General features: G+C 55.2%; 15 protein-coding genes across 15 annotated transcripts; 9 read left to right on the top strand and 6 right to left on the bottom strand.

Annotated features, from left to right (window-relative positions):
- Positions 1–169: 169 nt before the first annotated feature.
- Positions 170–916, top strand: PICMEDRAFT_72374 (hypothetical protein; the record flags this gene model as incomplete). The annotated part of the gene is made up of 1 exon (XM_019164181.1): positions 170–916. The coding sequence occupies one exon, from the start codon at positions 170–172 to the stop codon at positions 914–916; it is 747 nt and encodes a 248-aa protein (XP_019017406.1).
- Positions 917–1,206: 290 nt separating this feature from the next.
- On the bottom strand, positions 1,207–1,917 carry PICMEDRAFT_72373 (hypothetical protein; the record flags this gene model as incomplete). The annotated part of the gene is made up of 1 exon (XM_019164180.1): positions 1,207–1,917. One exon carries the CDS (start codon positions 1,915–1,917, stop codon positions 1,207–1,209), a length of 711 nt encoding a protein of 236 aa, XP_019017405.1.
- A 268-nt stretch (positions 1,918–2,185) lies between these two features.
- PICMEDRAFT_11301 (hypothetical protein) lies at positions 2,186–2,767 on the top strand (the record flags this gene model as incomplete). Its single annotated transcript, XM_019159778.1, has 1 exon — positions 2,186–2,767. One exon carries the CDS (start codon positions 2,186–2,188, stop codon positions 2,765–2,767), a length of 582 nt encoding a protein of 193 aa, XP_019017404.1.
- A 112-nt stretch (positions 2,768–2,879) lies between these two features.
- PICMEDRAFT_34131 (hypothetical protein) lies at positions 2,880–4,469 on the bottom strand (the record flags this gene model as incomplete). Its single annotated transcript, XM_019162867.1, has 1 exon — positions 2,880–4,469. The coding sequence occupies one exon, from the start codon at positions 4,467–4,469 to the stop codon at positions 2,880–2,882; it is 1,590 nt and encodes a 529-aa protein (XP_019017403.1).
- A 336-nt stretch (positions 4,470–4,805) lies between these two features.
- PICMEDRAFT_72370 (hypothetical protein) lies at positions 4,806–6,272 on the bottom strand (the record flags this gene model as incomplete). The annotated part of the gene is made up of 1 exon (XM_019164179.1): positions 4,806–6,272. One exon carries the CDS (start codon positions 6,270–6,272, stop codon positions 4,806–4,808), a length of 1,467 nt encoding a protein of 488 aa, XP_019017402.1.
- Positions 6,273–6,631: 359 nt separating this feature from the next.
- PICMEDRAFT_34179 (hypothetical protein) lies at positions 6,632–8,035 on the top strand (the record flags this gene model as incomplete). The annotated part of the gene is made up of 1 exon (XM_019162869.1): positions 6,632–8,035. One exon carries the CDS (start codon positions 6,632–6,634, stop codon positions 8,033–8,035), a length of 1,404 nt encoding a protein of 467 aa, XP_019017401.1.
- Positions 8,036–8,516: 481 nt separating this feature from the next.
- PICMEDRAFT_58633 (hypothetical protein) lies at positions 8,517–9,650 on the top strand (the record flags this gene model as incomplete). The annotated part of the gene is made up of 1 exon (XM_019163311.1): positions 8,517–9,650. The coding sequence occupies one exon, from the start codon at positions 8,517–8,519 to the stop codon at positions 9,648–9,650; it is 1,134 nt and encodes a 377-aa protein (XP_019017400.1).
- Positions 9,651–9,918: 268 nt separating this feature from the next.
- On the top strand, positions 9,919–10,746 carry PICMEDRAFT_72368 (hypothetical protein; the record flags this gene model as incomplete). Its single annotated transcript, XM_019164178.1, has 1 exon — positions 9,919–10,746. One exon carries the CDS (start codon positions 9,919–9,921, stop codon positions 10,744–10,746), a length of 828 nt encoding a protein of 275 aa, XP_019017399.1.
- Positions 10,747–11,504: 758 nt separating this feature from the next.
- On the top strand, positions 11,505–12,878 carry PICMEDRAFT_72367 (hypothetical protein; the record flags this gene model as incomplete). The annotated part of the gene is made up of 1 exon (XM_019164177.1): positions 11,505–12,878. The coding sequence occupies one exon, from the start codon at positions 11,505–11,507 to the stop codon at positions 12,876–12,878; it is 1,374 nt and encodes a 457-aa protein (XP_019017398.1).
- An 859-nt stretch (positions 12,879–13,737) lies between these two features.
- On the top strand, positions 13,738–15,420 carry PICMEDRAFT_72366 (hypothetical protein; the record flags this gene model as incomplete). Its single annotated transcript, XM_019164176.1, has 1 exon — positions 13,738–15,420. One exon carries the CDS (start codon positions 13,738–13,740, stop codon positions 15,418–15,420), a length of 1,683 nt encoding a protein of 560 aa, XP_019017397.1.
- A 107-nt stretch (positions 15,421–15,527) lies between these two features.
- Positions 15,528–16,460, bottom strand: PICMEDRAFT_58631 (hypothetical protein; the record flags this gene model as incomplete). Its single annotated transcript, XM_019163310.1, has 1 exon — positions 15,528–16,460. The coding sequence occupies one exon, from the start codon at positions 16,458–16,460 to the stop codon at positions 15,528–15,530; it is 933 nt and encodes a 310-aa protein (XP_019017396.1).
- Positions 16,461–17,380: 920 nt separating this feature from the next.
- PICMEDRAFT_58630 (hypothetical protein) lies at positions 17,381–17,713 on the bottom strand (the record flags this gene model as incomplete). Its single annotated transcript, XM_019163309.1, has 1 exon — positions 17,381–17,713. The coding sequence occupies one exon, from the start codon at positions 17,711–17,713 to the stop codon at positions 17,381–17,383; it is 333 nt and encodes a 110-aa protein (XP_019017395.1).
- A 1,318-nt stretch (positions 17,714–19,031) lies between these two features.
- On the top strand, positions 19,032–19,322 carry PICMEDRAFT_25571 (hypothetical protein; the record flags this gene model as incomplete). The annotated part of the gene is made up of 1 exon (XM_019162402.1): positions 19,032–19,322. A coding segment is annotated over one exon (291 nt), but the record flags the coding sequence as incomplete, so codon positions are not given.
- PICMEDRAFT_16189 (hypothetical protein) lies at positions 19,199–21,298 on the bottom strand. The gene has a single exon (XM_019161119.1). It carries the CDS (start codon positions 21,104–21,106, stop codon positions 19,628–19,630), a length of 1,479 nt encoding a protein of 492 aa, XP_019017393.1. The 5' UTR covers positions 21,107–21,298; the 3' UTR covers positions 19,199–19,627.
- Positions 21,299–22,248: 950 nt separating this feature from the next.
- Positions 22,249–22,770, top strand: PICMEDRAFT_27483 (hypothetical protein; the record flags this gene model as incomplete). The annotated part of the gene is made up of 1 exon (XM_019162498.1): positions 22,249–22,770. A coding segment is annotated over one exon (522 nt), but the record flags the coding sequence as incomplete, so codon positions are not given.
- Positions 22,771–23,066: the final 296 nt, after the last annotated feature.

The raw sequence follows: 23,066 nt of genomic DNA, 5'->3' as shown, positions 1-23,066 counted from the left end.
GCAGCAGCGGGCGGATGGTGCCACCCTGGACGAGGCAGGTGGACGGAGTCAGGAGGCCAAGAAGAGGCGGACGGGTGGAGAGAAGACGTGGGGCCTTAGGCAGGGGCAAGGGCTGGCAGCAGGGGTAGCAGCAGGAAGCACAAGCAAGACCAGAGACGTCAGAGATACCATGAAGTCGATCAAGTGTGTTGTTGTCGGGGACGGTGCCGTCGGTAAGACGTCCCTGCTGATCTCGTACACCACGAACCAGTTTCCGGAGGACTACGTGCCTACGGTGTTCGACAACTACTCTGCGAACGTGATGGTGGGGGACGAGAAGGTGACGATCAACCTCTGGGATACCGCGGGCCAGGAGGAGTACGACCGGTTGAGACCGTTGTCGTACCCGCAGACAGACATCTTCCTCATCTGCTTCTCTGTGGTGGAGCCTTCGTCGTTCCAGAACGTGAAGAACAAGTGGATGCCGGAGATCAGACACCACACCCCGAAGGACACGAAGGTGCTTCTTGTCGGGACGAAGTCGGACCTCAGGGAGGACCCGCACGCGATGGACGAGCTGGACGAGCAGGGCCTCAAGCCCGTCAGCGAGGCCGAGGCTGGCCGTCTTGCCACCACGCTTGGTCTTGTCGGCTACCTCGAGTGCTCTGCCGCCTCCCAGCGCGGTGTCAGAGAGGTGTTTGACTGCGCCATCAAGGCCGTCATCTCGCCCGAGGAGCCCGAGGAGCAGGACACCCACGACCAGCGCCTCAACGGCGCCGCAGCCGCCGCCGGCGGTGCCGGCGCAGCGGCAGCGGCCACTGGAGCAGGCGCCAGACCGGTGCAAGCCAAGACCGCTTCCAAAAACGTCAGACAGGCCCCAAAGACCCACATCCCAGCGAAGAAGGTCAGAAAGTCCAAGAAGTGTGTCATTCTTTAGACAGGCCCAACGGTCTGTGCTACGACATGAAAGCGCCGCAATTAGAATCTCCTGTCACATGTACTCTTATCACCCTACCACTACTACTACTCTAGATCTGTTAGCTTTTCGTTAGTCGCCCCGCCCCTCTTTTTTCCAGACACTTTTCCCTACTGTTGCCCAGTTCTCCTCGTGTATAATTCGACTATTATTATTTTCTTAAACAGTGCCCGCCACTGGCCTCCCCGGCGAAGACAGCACGCGTGTCTACATAACTAGCTTGCTGGCAACAGCGGCACCGCAGCCGGCCATCACTCGAGCTGCAAAAGCTTGGCTCTGTCTGGGTGCACCCCGTCCTCTCCAGCAGGCTCACTCTCTCCGCCAGCCTCCTTCTCCTTCGCAGCGTCCGCCTTCCGCTTCTTCTCCCGCTCAGCAACCGTCCTCTTCGTCCGCTCGTCCTCAAGCTTCTCGTTCTTCACCTTGATCTTCTCCTTGCGGTCTTGCGAGTTGCCGCCTCCGCCTGCCGTGAGCTCGACGTTGATCTTCCGCCCGCCCAACGTGCTCTTGTGCAGACGGAGAGCAATGTCCATCTGTCGCTTGCTCTCCTTCAAGTCGGCGTTTTTGTACTCCACAAACGCACAGCCCTTGTCCGTTCTCAGCCTGATCGACGACGGCTTGCAGTTCTTGAAATGCGTGTTGATGTCTTCCTCCGTCACTTTGTATGGTAAGTTCCCAACAAACAAGATAAACCGAGGCCCGGAATTGTCTCCCTCCCTCTCTCCTCTGTGCTTCTTACCCCTTCTGGTTTTCCTCTTCTTCTTCGGAGCAGCAGCGGCAGCTGCTGCAGCCTCTTCCTCCTCAACTTTTCTCTTCTTTGCGTTTTCGATCTCCTTCGCTTTGGTTTCTTCAACCGTTTTCAACTCTTCGGCGGCATTGTTCGACGTCTTCGCCTTAAATCGAAGCGCTTTGAGTTGCTTTTTGCTCAGCTTCTGGGCCGATTGTGCTGTTTCTGTATCAGACATCCTGCTTTTTACGCTTGCTTGTCGAACCTCTCTGCTCCAGCCAGTAAACTCCTCCAAACATCCACCCTGACGGACTGGAGTATAGAAAAAATTTCGTCACCTGAAAAATATTATGCAAAAGGAAGAAAAAACGTTACCGCGCCCGATTTCGTTTCCTTTTCATGTTAGGAAGATACAAGATACTACCAGTTTTGTTTGAGTTGATAGAGGTATGAGAGAGATACCGAGGCAAAAGAGGCACTAAGCTAAACATACCGCAATTATAGTTATGGCTAGACGTATTGCACTTAATCTAGGGCAGCGAACTGCGCTGGCAAATGGTGGACGAGGCAGCTTCGGCAACAGAGGTCGAGGTCAAGGTAAGGGAGTAGGAAGGAAGACAGACACAGAGGATACAAACGAAGCGGTTGGCAACATACCGACGTCGTCGGAGGAGACGCAGGGGAAGAAAAGTCAAGCTACGTCGAAAATACGAGAAGAGAAGATAACAATCGTTGACGTTCCGGCAGACGACTTGGCGAAGACAGACGTTGATCTCGAGTCGCACCAGACAGCCGGACAAGATGCTTCTGAAGAACCCTCGAGGGGAAGGAAAAGGGCAAGAGAGCCAGAGGGAGAGGAGGATGAGAAGGTGGAGGTTGTGGATTCCGATATGATGCGGCTGATGGGATTTGAAAGTTTCGATACGACCAAGAACAAACACGTCAAAGGGGTCGACTGCTTCGGTATCAGCTTCAAACAAAAAACTGAGTACAGACAGTATATGAACAGAGAGGGAGGATTCAACAGGAACCTCTCACCCACTAGAGGCGACAGGAAAAGGATCAAGATTTCTCTCAAAAAAAAGTGAAGACGGGGCCTATTTTCATACGCAATTAATCTATTAATGTGAGTTTATAAGTCTATAGGGGGGAAGAAGTGAAGTTGAATATAAGCATCGGAAGTGAAAAGGGTCGCTGGTCTCATTTGGAACCACCGATCACTCCCACTTTCAAAAACAAGCTGACAATGAAAGCGCTGCCGCCCAATGCAATTGCAAAGTAGTAGGAGTACTTCGTAGCATGGAAGAGCGCATAGAGGTCGTCGTTTTGTTGCGGGGTGCCGTATGCCGGGTATTTGGACATGATGATGGTACTGTTCAAGCCCAGGGCTGCTGCAGAGCTCAACTGGATGATGGTGTTGAACGTGCCGGCACCACGGCTCTGTAACTTCCGTTCGAGCGAAGAGAGGGTCACTCTGTTGGAGATGTTGTAGATGAGGTCTGCTCCGATGACCGTCAAGATGAACGCCCAGAAGGGACCCTCGAAGTAGTTGCGGTGGAAGGACATCGTCGCCCAGATGATTGCGGAGCCCGTGAACCCGAGGGTTCCAACGCTCATAAGAATTCTGCCGGGAATCCGGTGCATGGTGAAACCGGCGAAGATGTTCACTAGGCATCCGCACACCGGCTGTGTCAAGAAGCAACATGCCACGACCATGATCGAATATCCGCGGATGGCCTCGAAGTAGATCATCGCGTTATAGTTTAGCATGCCGAAGAAGACCATCCAGCTAAAGCTGGAAATTATCATGCATAGACAGAAGTTCTTGCTTTTGAAAAGCTGCATTGGCATCAAGGGTTGGCTAGGGATGTAGAGCTCGTACAGGACGAACACAAAGATCAAGGCGCAGCCGACGACCAACAATGCGATGATGTAGGGCGTTCTCCACCTCTTCTCTGCCGAGTCGACCTCGGTCAAGGAGAAGCAGATCAAGGTGAAGGACGCCAACGATAGCAGTGCCCCGACATAGTCCAAGTGCTTGAACACCTCCACGCTGTGTTTCCAGTCGATCTTCTTGTCGTTTGGAATGAAGAAGAACACGAGGATAACCAAGCAGCCAAACAGGATCGTCAAGAAGAACTGCACCGCTCTCCAGTCGATCGCCACCACGCAGACACCCGCAATGAAGAACCCGCAGGCGCCTCCCACGGGAGCACCGATCCCGAAACAGCTCATGGCCATGTTCTTCCGCTTGGAGTCTTTGTACGTGGACCCGAGAAACCCGGCTGCCGCCGGCGTGGCACACGCCACAGACGCCCCCTGCAGGCCTCGGAAGAGACACAGCAAAACGAAGTTGTGCATGAAGCCGGCAATAAGCGAGAAGAGAGCGTACATGGAGAACCCAATGAGCATGGCGTTTTTCCGTCCAAACGCGTCGGCCACCCCGCCCATCAAGAGCAAGCACGCCCCGTTCGCCAACATCACGCTGCTGACCGACCATGTCAACTGGCCACCGTCGATCCCAAAGTATTCGCTCGTCGACCGCAATAGTGTCTGGTAGCTGGACGACGCCATACTGGCCGCTGCCGGGCCAAACGTGCACAAGAATACACACAAGCACTCGTGCAGAGCCGACTTGAACACCGGCGGCCGCTGCTCGTTGTCCGTGTACAGCACCGAGTAGTTTGTCTGCTGCTTTTCCAAGTTCTCCTCGTGCACCGAGAACGCCTCCGTCTTTGCTCCATCTTCTGCCGTATACGGTTGAGCCAGATACGAAGACACCTCGCTCATCTTGGACTCCCGGTCGCTCTCGCCCTTTGCAGTGCTGGGCATTGAGTACTCAATCTCATCTTTCTCTCCAGCTCCCATTGTCGCTGCTGCTTTACTCCCTTCACCTTCGGGCTACCACAACCACAAGAAGAAGAACCAATGCTGTGTACAGAGCAGAGCCACGAGGCTCATAACCGACAGAGCAAACCGGTGAACTTATCTAGAATTTCCGAAAATTTTTTACCGAGTGCGGCCGTAGCTTTTCCCGATTGGGAACTGTTGTAGAGAGAATTCCCGACGGATTAGCGCAAGCGCCGTTTGTGACGACATGGAGAGATAGACAGAGATAAAGAGGTGTTACTTGGAAACGGCGGCAGTGTACTCGGAGAGGAGCTCATCGTATTTGGCCTTGAGCTCGGCGTAGGTGCGGTCCTTGTCCTGGAGCTCTTTGTTGAGGTCCCGGATTGTGTTTTTGTCGATGTTGAGGGAGAAACCGGTGTTGCCAAAGGTGTGGGAGTCGACGGCGGAGAGGTTTGCAAAAGCCTTTTCTTCGCTCTGAACCTGGTCGATCCAGCTGTCGAAGTCCCAAGGAGAAGGGGTTGTAGGCTGGGGCTCTGCAGTGAGCTTCAGGGAGAGCTTCAGGGCGCTGAGGTCGGCTGACTCGGCGACGGATCTCTTGAGCACGGGAATGGTCCGCTTGAGGTTCTTGTCGACGCCGGTGTTGTCGAAGCGGGCGTCGGCGAGGTCGACGGTCCAGAGCTCGAGGGTGCTGATTTCCCCGACGAGCTCCTTGAGCTTCTTGCGCACCTGCTTGGTGGTGATGTCGATGACAAAGAGCGAGCCTCTGCTGTCTCCGGACACGAGCAGCGTGCCGTCGAAGGACACCTTCAGCTGCGTGACGGCGACGTCTGCGGCAGGCTTGTGCTGGTCCTGGTGGCAGGTGAACGTCTCGAGGTTGTCGACGTCCGGCTTGAGGGTGACAACCCTGCCCATGCCGCCAACGGCCTCGACCACCTTCGTTCTTGGGTTGACTCTGAAGAGAGGCACACTTCGTATCTGGCCGTCGGCGAGGCCGAGGTACAGGGCCCGGAAGGCCGGGTCTGCAGCCAGCGCGGTGACGGGGCCCGTGGCGACGATGGTGGTGAGCAGCTCTGCCCCCGAGGCTGCAGCCAAGGAGTACATACGCACGGTGGAGTCGAGCGACGACGACACGAGCTTGACGTCGTTGTTGAGCCCCCTGTTGAAGACGAGGGACGTGATTGGGAGCGTGTTGTCGGTGATAGTAGCAAACGGCTTGTCGTTCGTGTCGGTGTCGATGCCGGTTGCGTGCATGAAGATGGTGTTCAACGTGTGGACGACGATCCGCGAGTCCTTGCTGCCTGTGGCGATGAACCCGGAGTAGGCGGCGATGTGCGTCAACGGCTGGTAGTGGGGCTGTTTCACCGCCAGCAAGAGCCCCGAGTTGATCGACCACACGTACAGTCTCCCCGAAACGGATCCTCCGAGGAGGAGCGTTGGCTTCTGCGGATCCTCGCTGTCTCGGTAGCATGTCAGGCACGTGAGGATTTCAGGCAGCGGGATGATCTGTTCTGGCGACTCCTTGCCGTGGAGGTAGACGTGCAGAATCGGCTTTTCCGGAAGAGCAACAAGAAGATGCGACCCGTGGCCAATCGACAGGTTCACCGACCCGTTTGGCGACGATGGCGACTGTCTGTACTGGTGATATATCTTTGTGGAGTGTAGGGAGGACAGGTACGAGAACGACGTCAGGTTCTTCTTGTCCTCTGGTTTTCCCGTGGCGTTGTAGTACACGAGCTCGTCCATGTCTGTATGCGAGTGTCTAGCTGGCTGGTTGTCGAGGCCGGTTGCTTGCTCCGATCTCTCCGTTCTAGAGCCACCACTTCTATCTATCTCTCCAGGAGTGAAAAAAAAATATTTTTTTTGGCAACTCGGGGAGGGCAGAGGCCCATCCATGCTGAAGCCGGTAAGCGGGGAGGCGCGAGCAGGACTTTGACGTGAAGGTGAGGGTGCCGAGAGAGGAAACGCCCTTTTCCAGACGGTTGGCGTTTCGTGGATGCTCAGCTACTTTGATGGAAAAGCGGAAGAGGTGAGGAGAGAGACATAGGCACAGACATAGGCACAGACACAGACACAGACACGAAAACAGAAGCCGAACTGCCAAGATGCCTATTGAGTTTTTGGGGACGGTGCTTTTAGAGGGAACGGAGCGGATTCCGTACTGGGAGGAGATCAAGCGATATGCGCCTCCGCTGATTGTGGGGATCTTGTTGAAGCTGTACTTCGGCGGGTCGTCGAACACGTGGGAGCGGAAGCTCCACGGGAAGGTGTACATTGTGACGGGCGGAACGAGCGGGGTCGGGGCTGCGCTTGTGCGGGAGCTGGCGGGTCGGGGCGCCCAGCTGGTGCTGTTGTCGTCGCAGATGGGGGAGGACACGGACAACAGCGCCAAGACGTGGCTCACGGAGTACGTGGAGGACCTGCGGGCGGCGACGGGGAACGAGCTGATCTACGTGGAGGAGTGTGACTTGTCGTCGTTGTACTCTGTGCGGAAGTTTGCCACCAGGTGGCTCGACAACACGCCTGCGCGGCGGTTGGACGGGGTGCTCTGCCTTGCCGGGGAGAGCTTGCCGATGCAGAAGCTGCGGACGAACTCGGTGGACGGGGTGGAGATCCACATGGCGGTGAACTACTTGGGCCACTTCCAGCTCTTGACGTTGCTGGAGCCGGCGTTGCGGGTGCAGCCGCCGGACCGCGATGTGCGTGTGCTTGTGAGCTCGTGCATGAGCGAGAACGTGGGCGAGCTGCAGACCACGGACTTGCTCTGGGAGGAGCGCAGCTACCCGGCCAGCCGGCCCTGGAAGGTGTTTGGCACGTCCAAGTTGCTGTTGCACCTGTTTGCCAAGGAGCTGCAGAGACGGCTCGAGACCTACGACCGCCCGGACAAGCAGCCCTGCGGCGTGCGCGTCAACGTGGTCAACCCGGGGCTGGTGCGCAGCCCCGGCCTGAGGCGCTTTGTGTCCATGGGCAGCGTGTGGGGGTTGCTTGCCTACCTGCTGCTGTACCCGCTGTTCTGGGTGTTTCTCAAGTCGTGCGAGCAGGGCATGCAGTCCTACCTCTTTGCTGTCAACTCGCCGAACGTGTTCAGCGCCAAGGGCGGCGCCTACATCAAGGAGTGCAGCGTGGTTGGCCAGGGCTCACGCCGCGAGCTTAGCGACGAGCTGCTGCAGCGCAAGGTGTTTGAGCAGACGCAGCACACGATTGCGGCCCTCGAGAAGGCCAGCGCTCTCGAGCGCAACAGAGGCAAGAAGGCCAAGGCCAATGCCGGTGCCAAGCCCGACGCCAAGTCCGCCAAGTCCAAGACCAACCCTGCGCCTGGCTCCGAGCCCGACAAGGTCAGCTTGTTCAAGGAGGCCTTCCGAGGCGACCACGGCCTCTACCCGGACATGAACAGCCCTGTGGCGCAGCAGTCCGACGAGGGCCATGCGGCGCGTCTGCGGCGGCTCGACGCCAAGTTTGCCCAGAGCCGCGCAGGCGCCGCACCGTCCGCCGCACCTGCAGCGGACTGAGCCGCCGACGCGTCGGCGACGCGTCGGCTCGGCTAGTTTGCCCCCCCCGCTTGTGGCCGACGCTTGCCGTGGAGCGGGGGCAGCAAGACGAGGGACCGGGCTCTGGGGAAGCGGTGACTAATCGGGCCGGTGTGCAGGCAACAGCAGCAGCAGCAGCAGCAACAGCGGCAGTGGCAGCGGCAGCGGCAGCGTGTTACTCACCAACGGCCCGGCCCCAGTGTGTGTCACAGTGGCCCTGCTATTGTGTGGGAGTGAGTCGAGCAGAGTGCCACTATAGCACAGGTGTGAGTTTTTCCTCCTAGCCCTCAAGACCCCACTCGCCCCACCCAGCTGCTATATATAGGCCAGACACCCCGTGCCCTGTGCTGCCCACATCCCGTTTCTGCTTCTGTCCAGCACGCCGTTGCCCTGTAGCACCGCTATGTTGTCTTCATTTTTCAAACAGTCGCTTGCGAAATCCTTGTCGTTTCCAAAGAGCAGAATGTCGTCCAGCCTGGCTCCGATCGACGCCGCAAGGCTCACGGTGGTGACCACCACCGCCCCAAAAGAAAAGATTGCAAACGAGAAGTTGGTGTTTGGCCAGTCGTTCACAGACCACATGCTCAAGATCCCGTTCAACACCACGAGCGGGTGGGGCGCCCCTGAGATCGTGCCCTACGGCCCGCTAGCACTGGACCCCTCGTGCTGCGTGTTCCACTACGCGTTCGAGCTCTTCGAGGGCTTGAAGGCGTACAAGGACAACAAGGGCGACATCCGGATGTTCAGACCGGATATGAACATGGCCAGAATGAACAAGTCGGCCGACCGCATCTGCTTGCCCACGTTCGACTCCGAGGAGGTGATCAAGTTGATTGGCGAGTTGTTGAAGCTCGACAACCGCTTCATCCCGGCCGAAAAGGGCTACTCCATGTACATCAGACCCACCTTGATCGGCACGTCGTCCGGCTTGGGTGTCCACACCCCGGACGAGGCCCTTCTCTTCGTCATCTGCTCCCCCGTGGGGCCCTACTACAAGACCGGCTTCCAGGCCGTCCGCTTGGAGGCCACCGACTACGCCACGAGAGCGTGGCCCGGCGGTGTCGGCGACAAGAAGTTGGGCGCCAACTACGCCCCATGCATCAAGCCCCAGCTAGAGGCCGCCAAGAGAGGCTACCAGCAGAACCTCTGGTTGTTCGGCCCGGAGAAGTACGTCACCGAGGTCGGCACAATGAACTTCTTCTGCGTGCTTAAGGACTCCAAGACGGGCAAGAACGAGCTTGTCACCGCCCCATTGGACGGCACCATTTTGGAGGGTATCACGAGAGACTCCATTCTCTCCTTGGCCAGAGAAAGATTGAACCCGGACGAGTGGATCATCAGCGAGAGATACTGCTCCATCGACGAGATCGCCGCCAAGGCCGCCAAGGGCGAGTTGGTGGAGGCCTTTGGCTCCGGTACCGCTGCCGTCGTCTCCCCAATCAAGGAGATCGGCTACAAGGGCGAGGCAATCCACGTGCCTTTGCTTCCGGGCGAGCAGTCCGGTCCGCTCACCAAGCAGGTCCTGAACTGGATCCAGGAGCTCCAGTACGGTGACGTCGAGAGCGACTGGTCCAGAGTCTTCAAGATCACCCCTTAGAACCGTCCCGGCGTGGTGGTGTTTCCCTTTTTTGTCTGAGAATGCAGTACCTATATATATACAAATAAAAGACCGATTTAGAAGAACCTACTAGTCCAGTGCAGCAGCTCCGCGACCTTTTTTGACATGTACCTCTGGGGGGCCCGAAGTGTCCTTCGGGCAACCCTCCAGGGCCTTTTTTTTTCCTTCTTCCGCCTCCTCCCTGCAAGCCTTCCTCCTTCGCCACCGGGACGGTGGCTGTTCTCCTTCCAGCACTTGCAATTCCAAGATGGAGGCGCTGAAGGTCGTCAAGACGTTTGTCCGGAGCGGCGACAGCTTCCGGCTCGTGAAGTGCTACGGCGACAGAGACGTGGTTGGGCCAACCACACGCAGGGTGCTTGTGTTGGACTCGTCCTTCAACCCGCCGCACAGGGGCCATCTGGCGATGATCAAGCAGGGTGTGCTCAGTCTCAGCACGCATGACGGCATAACCACCATCAACACCAACGCCGTGCTTCTTCTGCTAAGTGTGAAGAACGCCGACAAGGACAGCGTCAGCGTCGACGAGTACGCCCAGCGGTTGCACATGGTCGGACTCATGGCGGAGCACGTGTGCGCCGGACTCGGGTTGTCGTGCGGGGTGGCGCTGACCGACGCCAGTCTGTTTGTGGACAAGAGCCGTCTTGTGGCCGACTGGACGGGCCGGTCCAGCGGGGTCGACAACTTCTTTCTGCTCGGGTTCGACACCCTGATCCGCTTCTTCGACCCCAGGTACTACAGGGAGCCGCTTGTCGAGGCGGTGGACCCGTTTTTCCGCCACTCGAAGCTGTGTGTGCTTTTGCGGGACGACAAGTCGAGCAGGATGGATCTCGCGGACCAAAAGAAGTACATGCAGGACCTCCAGAACGGAGAAATCGACGACAAAGATAACAACAGGACCGCCCTCCCTGCCAGCTGGAGGGGAAAGGTGTTCTTCTGCGAGGCGAAGCACGAGTGGGCCATCAGCTCGTCTGCGATCCGCACCGCTGTCCGTGAGCAGGACCCAGTCCGCTGGCAAGGCAAGGTCATTCCGACAGTGAGAGCATACATCAACGGCGCTTCTCTTTACCGAGAATAGGCCGGGGCCGTTCTCCGAGAAAAAAATCTCGAACCCGTGCACCAGACGCGACGGCGACCGCGCACCTGTGCACCAGCCATGTTTCTCCCCCGGCCCGAAGTTTACGCCCCGCGCCGCGCGCTCCTGCAGTAAACCCCAGCACGGCGCCTTGTATACGACGCTTTTTTTTCTCTGCGCTTCTATGCGGTGGCCTTGCCGCCCTTTCGCTCTGCGCTGCCGTTCCCAGCATGCCAGCTGGCCTCTTCCCGCCTCCCGCGCCGTCGCGGCGCTGGCTGCTCTGGCTGCGCTCGCCACTGGCCAGTCGCCTGCTGGGTCGCCCGCTGCCCGCTGCTATATAGAGATTTTCTTTCCTCCTCAGCCCATTTGCCAGCGGAAGGGCGTTGTTGCCCTGTTCTGTTTGTTTTCCTATCACCTTTTGGCAAGTTCAGCAAGGGCAACCATCTCCAGAAAGCCTTAGATACAAAGCTTTCCTCTTCTACAACATACCTGGTTTCTGACTACGGCACAACGCACCAGTTTCCACGACTTTTGGTACACTTTTCCCCCCAAAAAGCTCACAGGTTTTTGCCCTCCTTTCCCTGCTCCTCACTTTTTTTCTCACTTTTTCCCTCACACATATTTGTTAAGGACTACTTAGTTGTCTTGTTCTTAGCGCCAAAAAAAAATATTTTCTCATTTTCTCATCTTTTTTGCCCTCGCGCACCCAACACAACAAACTAGTCTGTCGCAGATAGATTTTTTCCCCCCTCCATCACAAGATGTCCATTTCTATCAAGAGAAGTATTACGTCATCACACCAGGACTCGGGTCTTCCTAAGAGACAGTGTCTGGTGAACAGCAACTCTGTGGTGAACAGGCTCTGCGCGTACAGAAACGCCGGCAGGCTGACCAGAGATGGCACTGTCGACGCGTCGTCGTCGTCGGACGACAACGACGACGAGGACCGCGATGGTGACGACGACAAGTCAGACGTCGAGCAGGCTGCAGAGCGGTCGAACGCGTTGAAGGTGAAGTCCATCCGGTTCGCAGACTCGATCTGCGGCACGCCGATCGACTCGCGGCTCTCGAAGGCTGTTTCGCAGTACAGCGACGACGAGGACGACGAGGACTACGACAACGGCAACGGCGGCGAGAAGGACAGCGTGAAGATCGCCGAGGCCCGCCACGAAAACGAGCACGCTGCGCGTGCCAGCGGCAGAAGGGACAGCAGCTCCGCTCACAGAAAAGAGGAAGGCCTCTGCAGCAGCGGCAAGTCGAGTCCGTTCTCCGAGGGCCGTGCGTTTTCCCTGAACAGGAAGAGAGCGACGTCCACCAACGACATCTTGAATGTCAACTATGTCTCCGGGCACGGGCTCTTGAACAACAAGAGGTACTCGGTGAACATCTCGGACGTCGTGAGCTCGATTCCAAACAGCAGCGAGAACTTCCACTCGTTCAACCTGTCGAACAAGGCTCTGAAGCACAGCGGGAACATCCCGCGTTGCGATTTCATTGCCAGATCGCGTTGCTTCGAGTATTTGGTGGGTGCCATTGATGAAGCCTGGGCTCGTTACTGCGACTCGACCTCCTACGACGAGGACTTGGCGTACGGCTACGATGACAGCAAAAGCAATAGAGGTATTGCCAACACCAGAAACAATGACACCGACTGCAACATATCTGCTGGCGGTGCTGGCGCAGCTGTCGCCAACACCCCCAGCTCCAACAACTACTCCTCCGATGACGACGAGGGATACAAGACCGAGTTCTCGGCAACCACCACTGTCACTGAGTACGACAGCGACTTCCACAACCAGGGCGGCAACAAGTTCAGATCTTTCAGCATGATCAACAACACGCTCAACGGCAACTCCACGAAGAGTAACAACAACAACAACAACCGGCGCGTCTCCGAGGTGCCGGAGAACGTGCGTCTCCAGGAGTTGAAGGACCGCTTCACCAAGTCCAAGTACTATCTCGAGGACTTGGTGGACTCCGATCTCCACAGCGACTGCGTGGCGTTCTGGACCAAGTGGGACTTGATCAAGTACTCCATCGTGGACTTTGTCGAAGAGGACGAAGAGGACGACGACATTGAAAGAAAGATCGACGAGTTGGAAGCAGGACGCTTTGCTGGTTCATTCGTCAACTGAGACAAGCGAGAAACAAAAACTATCAAGATTTCAAACATGCTAATAATAAAAGACAAAAAAAGAAGATAAGCTAGTATGTTCAAAGAGCCACAACGACGGTGTATATTAGGCTGACGTGGCGTTGAAGTGTATATTATTTGGGTTGGTACATACAAAAACAAACAAGATAAAGTCTGCACAGGGCTTTGGGTTAATTTTTTTTCAGGATTTAGGCAAGCTGTGTGGCGGGCTACACTCTGTCATGCTCTGCCACGCACGCATGCACACATACATACTTCGCTGCACACCCACGTACCCACGTACCGGTGTGTGATGACACGTATATAATAATTTTTCAATATAATCTGTATACTAGAGATAAAAGACGACTTTGAGTGTCTCACTCACTATCCTGGAGACCGGGACGCCCACGAAGCCGGCTTTTTCTTGTCGGCGGAACTTCCCGATGTGGTTGGGGCTTCTATCGGCATCCTGTGTGTTGGGGTGGGATTCTCACATCCGCCGGCCACGGGTCCGGCCGCAAACAGCCTCCAGTCGCCAGAGCCAGTGTAGGAGCAGTGCCAGGTTTGTGCAACGTCCTACAGTACTCTTTCATAGCAAGGCCCTGCCCTGACCCAAGTCAGAGCGGCCTTGCGCCCAGACGACTTCTCCCGACTTCTCCTGCCCTGTTCTGACTCGGAACGCTCTTCCGAAACCGTTCCTACGGGGCATGTCTCGGTGTTCCTCCTGGACGGGGGAGGGGCCCGGGTATATAGGGGGAGCCAGATCCCAGGTGGCAAATGACAGAGGTACCGTAAAGGTGGATTGGACGGTGTAGATGAGGCAATTGCAGCCCCCCAGCTGGAAAACACCGCCGGCAATGTCCCTTCCTGTTATCGCACGTCGCCGCATTGCTACTCCGATACGCCTCGGAAGACTGCTGTCGTCGGGTGCTCTGCCGAAAGTCGACTATGTCGCAAAGTATCCAGCACTGAAGCCGTCGGACCTGCTTCCGGACGGCACGCCGGACTACGTGAAGTTGATTTTGACGTCCCGGGTGTACGATGTGATCAACGAGTCGCCTGTGACGCCTGCGCCGTTGCTCTCGCAAAAGACGAACTCGACGGTGTTCCTCAAGAGGGAGGACCTGTTGCCCGTGTTCTCCTTCAAGTTGCGGGGCGCCTACAACATGATCTCAAACCTGTCGCCCGAGCTGAAGGCGAAGGGGGTGATTGCCTGCTCCGCAGGCAATCACGCCCAGGGCGTGGCGTACTCGGCCAAGAAGTTAGGGGTCAACGCCACGATCGTGATGCCCCTTGGTAGCTCGGCCATCAAGTTCCAGAGCGTGTCCCGAATGGGCGCCAAGGTGCTCTTCTACGGCGAGGACTTTGACGCTGCCCGGGCCGAATGTGAACGCATAGCCGCTGAGTGTGGCTACACAAACGTCTCCGCATACGACCACCCGCTTATCATCGCCGGACAGGGCTCCGTGGCGTTGGAGCTCCTGCGCCAGGTGAGGTCGAACAAGCTTTCGGCGATCTTCGTTGCCATCGGAGGCGGCGGCCTGATCTCTGGAATAGCCTCCTACATCAAGAGGTTGATCCCACAGGTGAAGGTCATTGGCGTCGAGACGTACGACGCCGCCTCCATGTACGAGTCTTTGCAGAAGGGAGAACGGGTCAACCTCGACTCCGTTGGTCTCTTTGCAGACGGAACCGCCATTAAGCTTGTCGGAGAGGAGACGTTCCGCATTTGCCAGGAGTACGGTCTCGACGGCATCATCCGTGTTTCCACGGACGAGATCGCCGCCGCCATCAAAGACGTGTTTGAAGACACCCGCTCCGTTGTCGAGCCCTCTGGGGCGCTGTCGGTGACCGGGATGAAAAGCTACATCCAGAGCCACCCGGAGATTGACCACTCAACAAAGACATACGTGCCGGTCTTGTCTGGGGCAAACATGAACTTTGATCGCTTGAGATTCGTCTCTGAACGGGCAGTATTGGGTGAAGGAAAGGAGGTTTTTCTTGCAGTGAAGATCGCCAACGTCCCAGGGGCCTTCCGGAGGCTCCAGAAGATTATACACCCACGAACCGTCACGGAGTGCTCTTACCGGACGGACAACTCAGACCCAACTACCGACGCGGAGTTCTCCGAGGTTTACACCTCCTTTTCCGTTCAGGACCGTGAGAAGGAGCTAAAAGAGGTGATGGCCGCAATGAGAGACGAGGGTTTCTTTCCTTACGACCTCACAGACAACGAGATTGCCAAGTCCCACGGCAGGTATCTTGTTGGCGGGAAGAGCAAGATTCCGGAGCGGTTCATCCACTTCGAGTTCCCTGAGCGTATGGGAGCATTGGACAAGTTTCTCGACCTGCTGAAGGCCGAGTGGAACTTGACGCTATTCCACTACAGGAACCAAGGCGATGACATCGGCAAGGTCCTCACCGGCATCCAGGTCCCAGAGACCGAGGAGAAACGGTTTCAGCAATTCTTGAGGGACTTGGGCTATAAGTACTCCGACGAAACCGACAACGTCATCTTTGACATTTTCTTGAAGGGCTAGATCCCAGGGGGTTGAATTTATTTATCGTTTTCAAATTCTAGAGTTTATACAGAGTTTAAAATCTAAGCAAAGAGTACAATCTATCAAAAGGGCGGTCAATCAGCCGATCACACCGGGGTTTTAGGTCTGAGCTGCTCGATTTCATCATTGTAAGGAATCTTCGAGCCAATTGCCTCAATGTCCTTTTTATATCTCTCCGGTTCGAAGTTGTCAAGAATTATGTCCGGTGAGACGATGACCCAGCCCGGTCTCACCTTGACGTGTTTCTTCAAGCCCGTGGACGTCGGGATGATGTGCAACCTTCTGGTTGACGACGAGAAATTCTCCACAACCTTGTATATCTGTGCTGGCACGGCCGAATTTCCCGTCGACGAGTTTTCCATAGAGAGATCGGTGTTGACGTTGCAGTGGATGATATCCTTATCGGTTGAGCGACGCACTGTTCCGGTGATACACATCCAGCAGTGCCATTGGACTTCTTCTAAGATCTGTTCCTCGGGAATTGACCATTCTTTTGGGTAGTAGACAGAGTTCTTGTCGACAGGGATAAACACCAACTCCTCAGACCTCCTGAACCTTTTTGCCCATGTCCGAGAGTCGTTAAGCAAGGTCGAGAGTTCCGATATCTTCTTGGTCGACGCCCAGATGAAAAGGAACCCAGGTTTTGAGCACAACTTGTCGATCGGAAGCTTCGTGAGAAGCGGGTAGATCAGCTGGTTTTCCGTCAAGGCGCCAATCATGATGACGTCGAACTGGAGGTCGTAGTCGTAAACCCACGAGTTCAATGTCTTGGCCAAATTCTCTGTATCGACCCGGGCACCATATGGTCTCGTCGAGTACTTCTCCACTTGCTGCTCTTTCAACTTGTAGAGCCGCTGTAGCTTAGGGTATCCTTCCACTTGCTGTTTCGAGTTTCTGATGTATTTGAAAGGAAGCGTTCCCGAATGGATGTAGTTGTTAGAGTAATCGTTCTTGTAACAGTTCTGCTTGGAGTTTGAGTTTGCGTTCGAGTTGGAATTCGAGTTGGAATACGAGCCCATGCTCTTTCCGTTCGATGAGTGTCTCTGGTTCGACGAGTTCAGCGGGGTGATCTTGTTGTAGCTCGAGCCGAATGCGGTTCTCTTGGCTGGCGTGGCGGCGGTTGCGGTGATGGTGAAGGGAGACCCTGCATCGGTGACCGAGATCGAGGGAAAGAAATGGTACGCGTACTTCGCCGAGAGCGAGATGGTGGTCTTGTTCTTGTTCTGGCCCGGGCCCTGGCACAGACTCTGGTTCACGTTCTGCTGAGCCAGCGGAGACCTCAAACGGAGTGGCGAGAACACCGGGCTCGAGACAATCAGGGTCCCCTGGGCGCCCTGCTGTCTGGAGTCCAGTTTCTGGTTCAGGTGCAGCTGCAACTGCAACCGGTCCTTCTTCCCCCACACGAGCTTCTTCCGCTTCTTGTCCTTTTCAACCGCCTCCTTGTGCTGCTGCTGCTGCTTCTGGCTCGAGACCGCCTGAGCCAAGCTCAACGACGTCTTGGTGGACTCGTTCACCGAGATCTGTGTTTCCGACGACACGGAGCTTTGCGACATGCTCTTCTTGCTGCCTCTGCAGTCCGTTCCTCGCCTCCCCAGAAGAAGAGCTGTGGCCACCAGATCAACGGAAAAGGTCCCTTTTATACCGGCCCCGGGCGATGAGCCTCATCCCGTTTCAGGATCCGCCCTGCCTGTTTCAGAAGCGGAATCTGACACAACCGCTGAGCATTGTTTTTCCCCTTTTCGGGCAGCCGTGGTGGGGGGACGCGTGCGAGCTCCGGCTCTGGGGAAAGAAGAGGAAGACGGCGACGAAGAGATGATGACATGAAGAGGTGGAGACGAAGAGGTGGAGACGAAGAGGTGGAGACGAAGAGGTGGAGACGAAGAAGTGGAGAAAAGAGGCAAGAAGGAAATAGGCAAGTTCTGCTGAAAGCACCCCGACCCTATGTCGTAGTGGTGGCAAAAGGCGTAGTACCCCTTCTGTCGAACGATGTGTAGTCCTCGGGACGACGACGCGTTAGCTGGACACTGACACCCGCTTGGAAAGGCGATTTGTTCTGATAAGTAGCCGGGGTCTGGTAGAGAGGCCTCCAAACAGCTGACGCACGGGCAGAGATGCTGCCAGGGCATGTGCACCGAAGGACAGTCAATCGAGACCGACGGTCTGCCGCCAAATGGGCCACGGGCCTTAGGGACGTCATCGTGCGGGGAGATGCGAGCGCAGACCAAGGAGAAACGAAGCGCAGGGCCAAGAGCCATGTGCTACCCATCCCCATTCTTCTCCATGTCGATCTAGAACACGGGTCCCTGGTTTTCCCAGTCCAGAACTAATTACCTGCGTCGGTGGCAACGCATGAATGGCAGGCAGCCGCCGCCAGCGAGACCGGTAAGCCTATCGCAAGCCCTGGATTGGCCCGCAGCAATGCCTCAGTTCCCCCCAAAGCAACAGGAGACAATACGGAGAGTGAAGCCTCGGCGAAATCGCTCCTCGAGGCGTCTTCGGCGGCTTTCCAGCAAAGAGAATCACCCAAAGCACAGTCAGCACCCCCCGGCAACGCAGCCGACGTCTAGAATCGCTCAATGGGCTGCACAAACAAGGACAAGGGCTGCAACCTGTGGCCCAGGACACATCTACCACGGTGCCGGGGAAGCAGAAAATATCAATTTGCAGGACTTTCCCTTTTCGGAAGTCTTAGTGCATAACGGCCAGCTTTCAGGCACAACGTTTTTTGCAAACTCCCTTTTGCAAACACCAGAGTGTCTAGACCGGCACGGAAAAGCGATTAACGGACCCTGCCGTGCCTTTGGTGCAGCATGGAGATATATGTGTATGTAGGCAAATGTCGCCGTTCCCGGTGGGTTCTGGGAACGCCCGGATTTTCTGCAACATCATTTCTTTTTTTCTCAGGGGTGGAGAGCAGAAAATGAGGAGCAAAGCTTTGATTTGCCTGACGGCCGATCTGTTCACTCGGGAATGAGTATTGATCCGGCCAGCCTGGTATCGTTGGCTTTTTCGTGTGCCAGGCGGTGTGTTGCGACGAAGCCCCCTCGATCCATGCGAACACGATTATAAAAGCAGACCCGTACCCTCATTTCTTCGAGTATTTCTGTGTAGGGAAAATGACCGGATCAGATAATAATACTCCTTTCGTTCTTCACTAAACCCCACCGACAACAAGTCACTCTTTTGATACCAATCTCTTAGTCACTCATTCCTTTCATTCACTTCCAGCCATGAACATGACCAGCCTTAAGTCCCTCTTTTTAGCCATGGCTCTCCTTCCAGCTATCCAAGCAGCACCGGTTGCTGAAGAACGCACTGTTTACAAGACCGTCACTGTCTTCGAATCAGTCACTGCAACTGTTCCATACGGTCCAGCCGCTTCCTCGTTCGCTACCAGCTACACCTCCGCTTCTCCATCCGATGACTGCGACGACGATGGTGACGACGACAGCGACTACAACGACGACCCAGTTGCTTCTGCTTCCGCCTCCGCTACACCTTCCATTGCTCAAAAGGTCGCAACGACCTCCTCCTCTGCAAGCTCCTCTGCAACTGGTAGCTCTATCTTCGACACCAGTGCAGTCCAGAACGGTATTGCCACCTTCTACAGTGTCGGTGCTGACAACTGTGGTACCTCCTCCACCGACAGCGACTTTGTCTGTGCTATCTCCCAAAAGATGTACGACAGCGTTGCCTCAAGTGATTCCATCTCCGAATACTGTGGTCACTCAATCAACATCAAGTACAACGGTAAGACTATCAAGGTCAAGGTTGTCGACTCCTGCGAATCCTGTGACGCTACTCACCTCGACTTGAGTCCTTCCGCTTTCCAGGCTCTTGCTGACCCAGATCTCGGTGTTATTGACATCCAATGGGAATGGGCTTAAATATACCTCTCATAACACATTGGCTTTTTCACTTTATTATTTTTATTACTTTTATCATCGGTTTTTTTTTATCTTTTTTATATCCACCCCCTCTCTCACTAAACTTACTTTTTTTTATAAATATCAATTTTGAATATAATGCGTGCCAATCTAGAATTGGTCACTGCTATCAAAACTAAGAGTAATGCAGCATAAATTGCTTCAAAAGTGGGAGCGTTCAGTTAACATACACAGAGGTGAAATAGCCTAGAAAAGAAAAAAATGATTTTTCGTAACCTTCGCTTCTCCTTTTTCAATGCTTATGGTCTAAACCAAGCGAGGAATCTGGAAGCTGGACCCTGGATCCCTTCTTGATGAGGAACGTATTCGATTCTGTGGTAAGAGTTCAAGTTCTTTCTCAAAACAATCTGGTAACAGGTTGCAGAACCTTGTCTGGAGATGATGGTGGAATAAGAAAGAAAGAATTCCCAGATTCTATACCACTTGATACCGTATTTGTTGACAACCTTCTCCTTGTTTGAGATCCAGTTCAGGTACCACTTGTATAAGGTAGAAGAGTAGTGGACACCGATGTTGTCGATGGAGACGGTCTCGAAACCTGTTGCTTCTAAGCTACCGACAACGAAATCCAAAGGAGTGGAAGCATCAGCACCTGGGAAAATGTACTTGTTCATGAACAAACCCCAGATCAAGTCCTCGTATTGCCAAGACTTTCTTAAACCTGCGTATTGCAGGAAGAAGAGCCCGTCGTCATCAAGCATATCGTAGACTTGCTTCAAGAAAGAGGAGAAGTGTCTAACACCAACGTGTTCGGACATTTCTAAACAGACGATCTTATCATACTTGCCCTTTTCACCCTCGACGGCGGAGGCTGGAAGTGGTGCATCTCTGTAATCACAACATACGATTCTGGACTGAGTGGATGGAACATCGTATTTCTTCAGCATGTTGTTACCCCATTCGGTTTGGTTTCTCCCCAAGGTGACACCGGTGACCTGTGCACCGTATTGAGAAGATGCGAAGGAAGCGAAAGTACCCCAACCACAGCCAAGGTCCAAAACGTTATCACCCTTCTTGACCACCAACTTTTCACAAACAACCTTAAGCTTGTTGTCTTGCAACTGTTCCAAAGGTTCCTCAACGTTGATGTTGTGGATGATACCGGAAGTGTAGATCATTCTTGGACCCAAGAACCACTCGTAGAAATCGTCACCTCTGTCGTAGTGGTCTCTGACTTGTTCTTCGTCCTGGGATCTCGTGTGCATGATGACCTCTGGAACGAAACCAAACAAGAAGAACTTGAACAAGCCCAAGGTGAACCGGAACTGGGCCCAGTCGTGTCTGAACTCCATCACGTCCAAAGCGTCACCCTTGAAGGAGACCTTGTTGGCAAAGTACAACTCGTGGAAGGTTTCCATTGGGATTTTGTTGAGGCCCTTGTACTTGGCTGCAAGCTCCTCATCGTGGAAGTCCAAGTAGTACTCGACACCCTTGTTTGGGAACTTAGCCTTTTCGTTCAATCTTGGAGAATACGTGGACAATAGAGTCCACCATGCCATCAAGATCGGAATCGCCAACACAAGGAAAAAAAAGAGGAACGTCTTGAAGCCCAAGCCGACGGTTCTCGTCAACTGAAACGGAATGAACAACATAATTGCTAATAAGACCCAGTTGTTGAAGTGCTTCGAGCCGGCACCATCAGCTGGTAGCGGAGCATTCTTGATTGCCGGGGAGTTGGTGGTTCTCACACCACACTTGTAGTTCTTCAGTGCCTCCATGATGACCCTGGTTGATGACAATTGCTGATACGGAGCTAGCAGACGAGTCCTCCAGGGGAAATTTGTCCTGGCCCAGGAACAGTGAAAGAGCTATCTTGTTCATCGAAAGCAGAAACACGTCTAGCCAACAGCGAGCGGATCTGCTCGAAGAAGGAGAAAAATGAAACCTGGCGAGACGAGCCAAGACGAGACGGGACGAGGTCGGATCATCGACGTTTTGGCCGATCGGCGGCTTGTGCTTAAGACGGTGATCTTGGCTTCGGAAGGGTCTGTTGGGGTCTGCCGGGACACGGAGAGAGTGTTGTGTGGCACATTGAGAGAAACAGAGAAAGAAAACGCTTGCGATGGCCGAAGAAACACTGAACAAGACGCTTGAGGCTGCGATCAATGCCACGGAGCAAGTGGTGGTGCCGGCGTTGACAAAGCTGGAGCATTTGACGAACCAGCTAACGTACCTAGTGTTCGACAACCAGCTTGTGAGGGCGACGATTGGGTCGTCGACCCTATCGCAGCTGATCCTGCTGACGACGGCGTTGACGACCATAATTCTAGGCAGCTTTGCATCTATCGAACGGCCTGCGAATGCGTTGCCTCCAACAGAAGGCCACCCGCTATTTGACCAGACAGACAAGGACTGCGAGCCGACACCGGCGGACGAGCAGGTGAGCCCGACGATGGCGATGGCGTTGCCGGTCCTTGCCGGGGCGGTGCTTGTGTCGCTTTACTACGTGGTGAAGCACTACGACCGGGTGCGGATCTCCGACTTCTTGAACAGGTATGTGATTGTGATGTCGTTCTCGTCCGTGAGCTTTGTGCTGAGCTATCTGTACAACTCGATTGCTCGCAACATCTGCTTCGCAAAGGGGTGGGACTCGATGACGGTGAACAAGCGGTACACGCTGACGATTTCGAACGACCGGGAGATACACCCGCTTGGGTTTGAAAGAGAGCTCGTGGAGCTGCCCGAGGGGACCGAGCGGGAAAAGATCATCAAGGAGGAGCGGTTGCTGGAGGTGCGGTCCGACAAGAAGAAGGAGGATCAGCTGTTCAACCTGTACTTTGCGTCCGGGAGTATTTTCGGGTACTCGTTTGGCAGTGCGTTCTGCGTTCTGTTTGTGTTCTTCAACGGGAGCAAGAACTGGATCCTGAGCAACGTGCTCGGGTTTTCGATTGTCGTGATGGGCATCAGCCGGACGAAAATCCCCACTTTTCGGATCGCCACGCTTTTTTTGACCCTGTTTTTCCTCTACGACATCTACTTTGTGTTTGGCACGGACGTGATGCTCTCGGTGGCGACGAAGGTCGACATTCCGGCGAAGCTTGTGGTCCCGAACGTGGTGTCGAGGGAGGAGAGCAAGATCCTGACGTCGATGCTTGGGTTAGGCGACTTGGCGCTTCCGGGGGCGTTTGTGGCGCTCTGTTTGAGGTTCGACTTGTACCGCTTCCACGAACAGCATGCGAATTGCGAGTTCCACCACTTGCAGCGGTTTGGCAAGCCCTACTTTGTCGCTGCGCTGCTGGGCTACACCGCAGGGCTCATGTTGACGTTCAAGATTGTGCAGATCTACCAGGTGGGCCAGCCGGCGTTGCTGTACCTCTGTCCCGGAGTGCTTGCGTCGGTGTATGCGACGGCGCTCTATCGCGGAGAGTTCGGGCGGTTGTGGAGCTACGACGAGATGCCTGCGGACGAGGACGCGGAGAAGAAGAAGAAGAAGAAGAAGCGGAGCAGCGGTGACGACGGCGACGAGGTGGAGCTCGACATCATCTGTTCGAAGGAGACGCTTTTCCTCTCGGGCGAGATCGGGGTGGAGGACGTGGACGACGAGGCGGACGCGGACTACGTCGACTCGGAGGGCTCCGACTGCGAGCTGGACGAGGAGGAGTGGGAGCATCTTGAGTGATGGCGGCGGCGGCCTTGACGGCGGGTGCAAGGCCCCAGGCTACGAGTGGATAGAGCGGA

Source organism: Pichia membranifaciens, assembly GCF_001661235.1.
Source record: "Pichia membranifaciens NRRL Y-2026 unplaced genomic scaffold PICMEscaffold_3, whole genome shotgun sequence".
In the NCBI taxonomy this organism is placed as follows: domain Eukaryota; kingdom Fungi; phylum Ascomycota; class Pichiomycetes; order Pichiales; family Pichiaceae; genus Pichia; species Pichia membranifaciens.
Note: the sequence above shows the minus strand (reverse complement) of the source record. Positions and strands in the feature narration are given on the sequence as shown.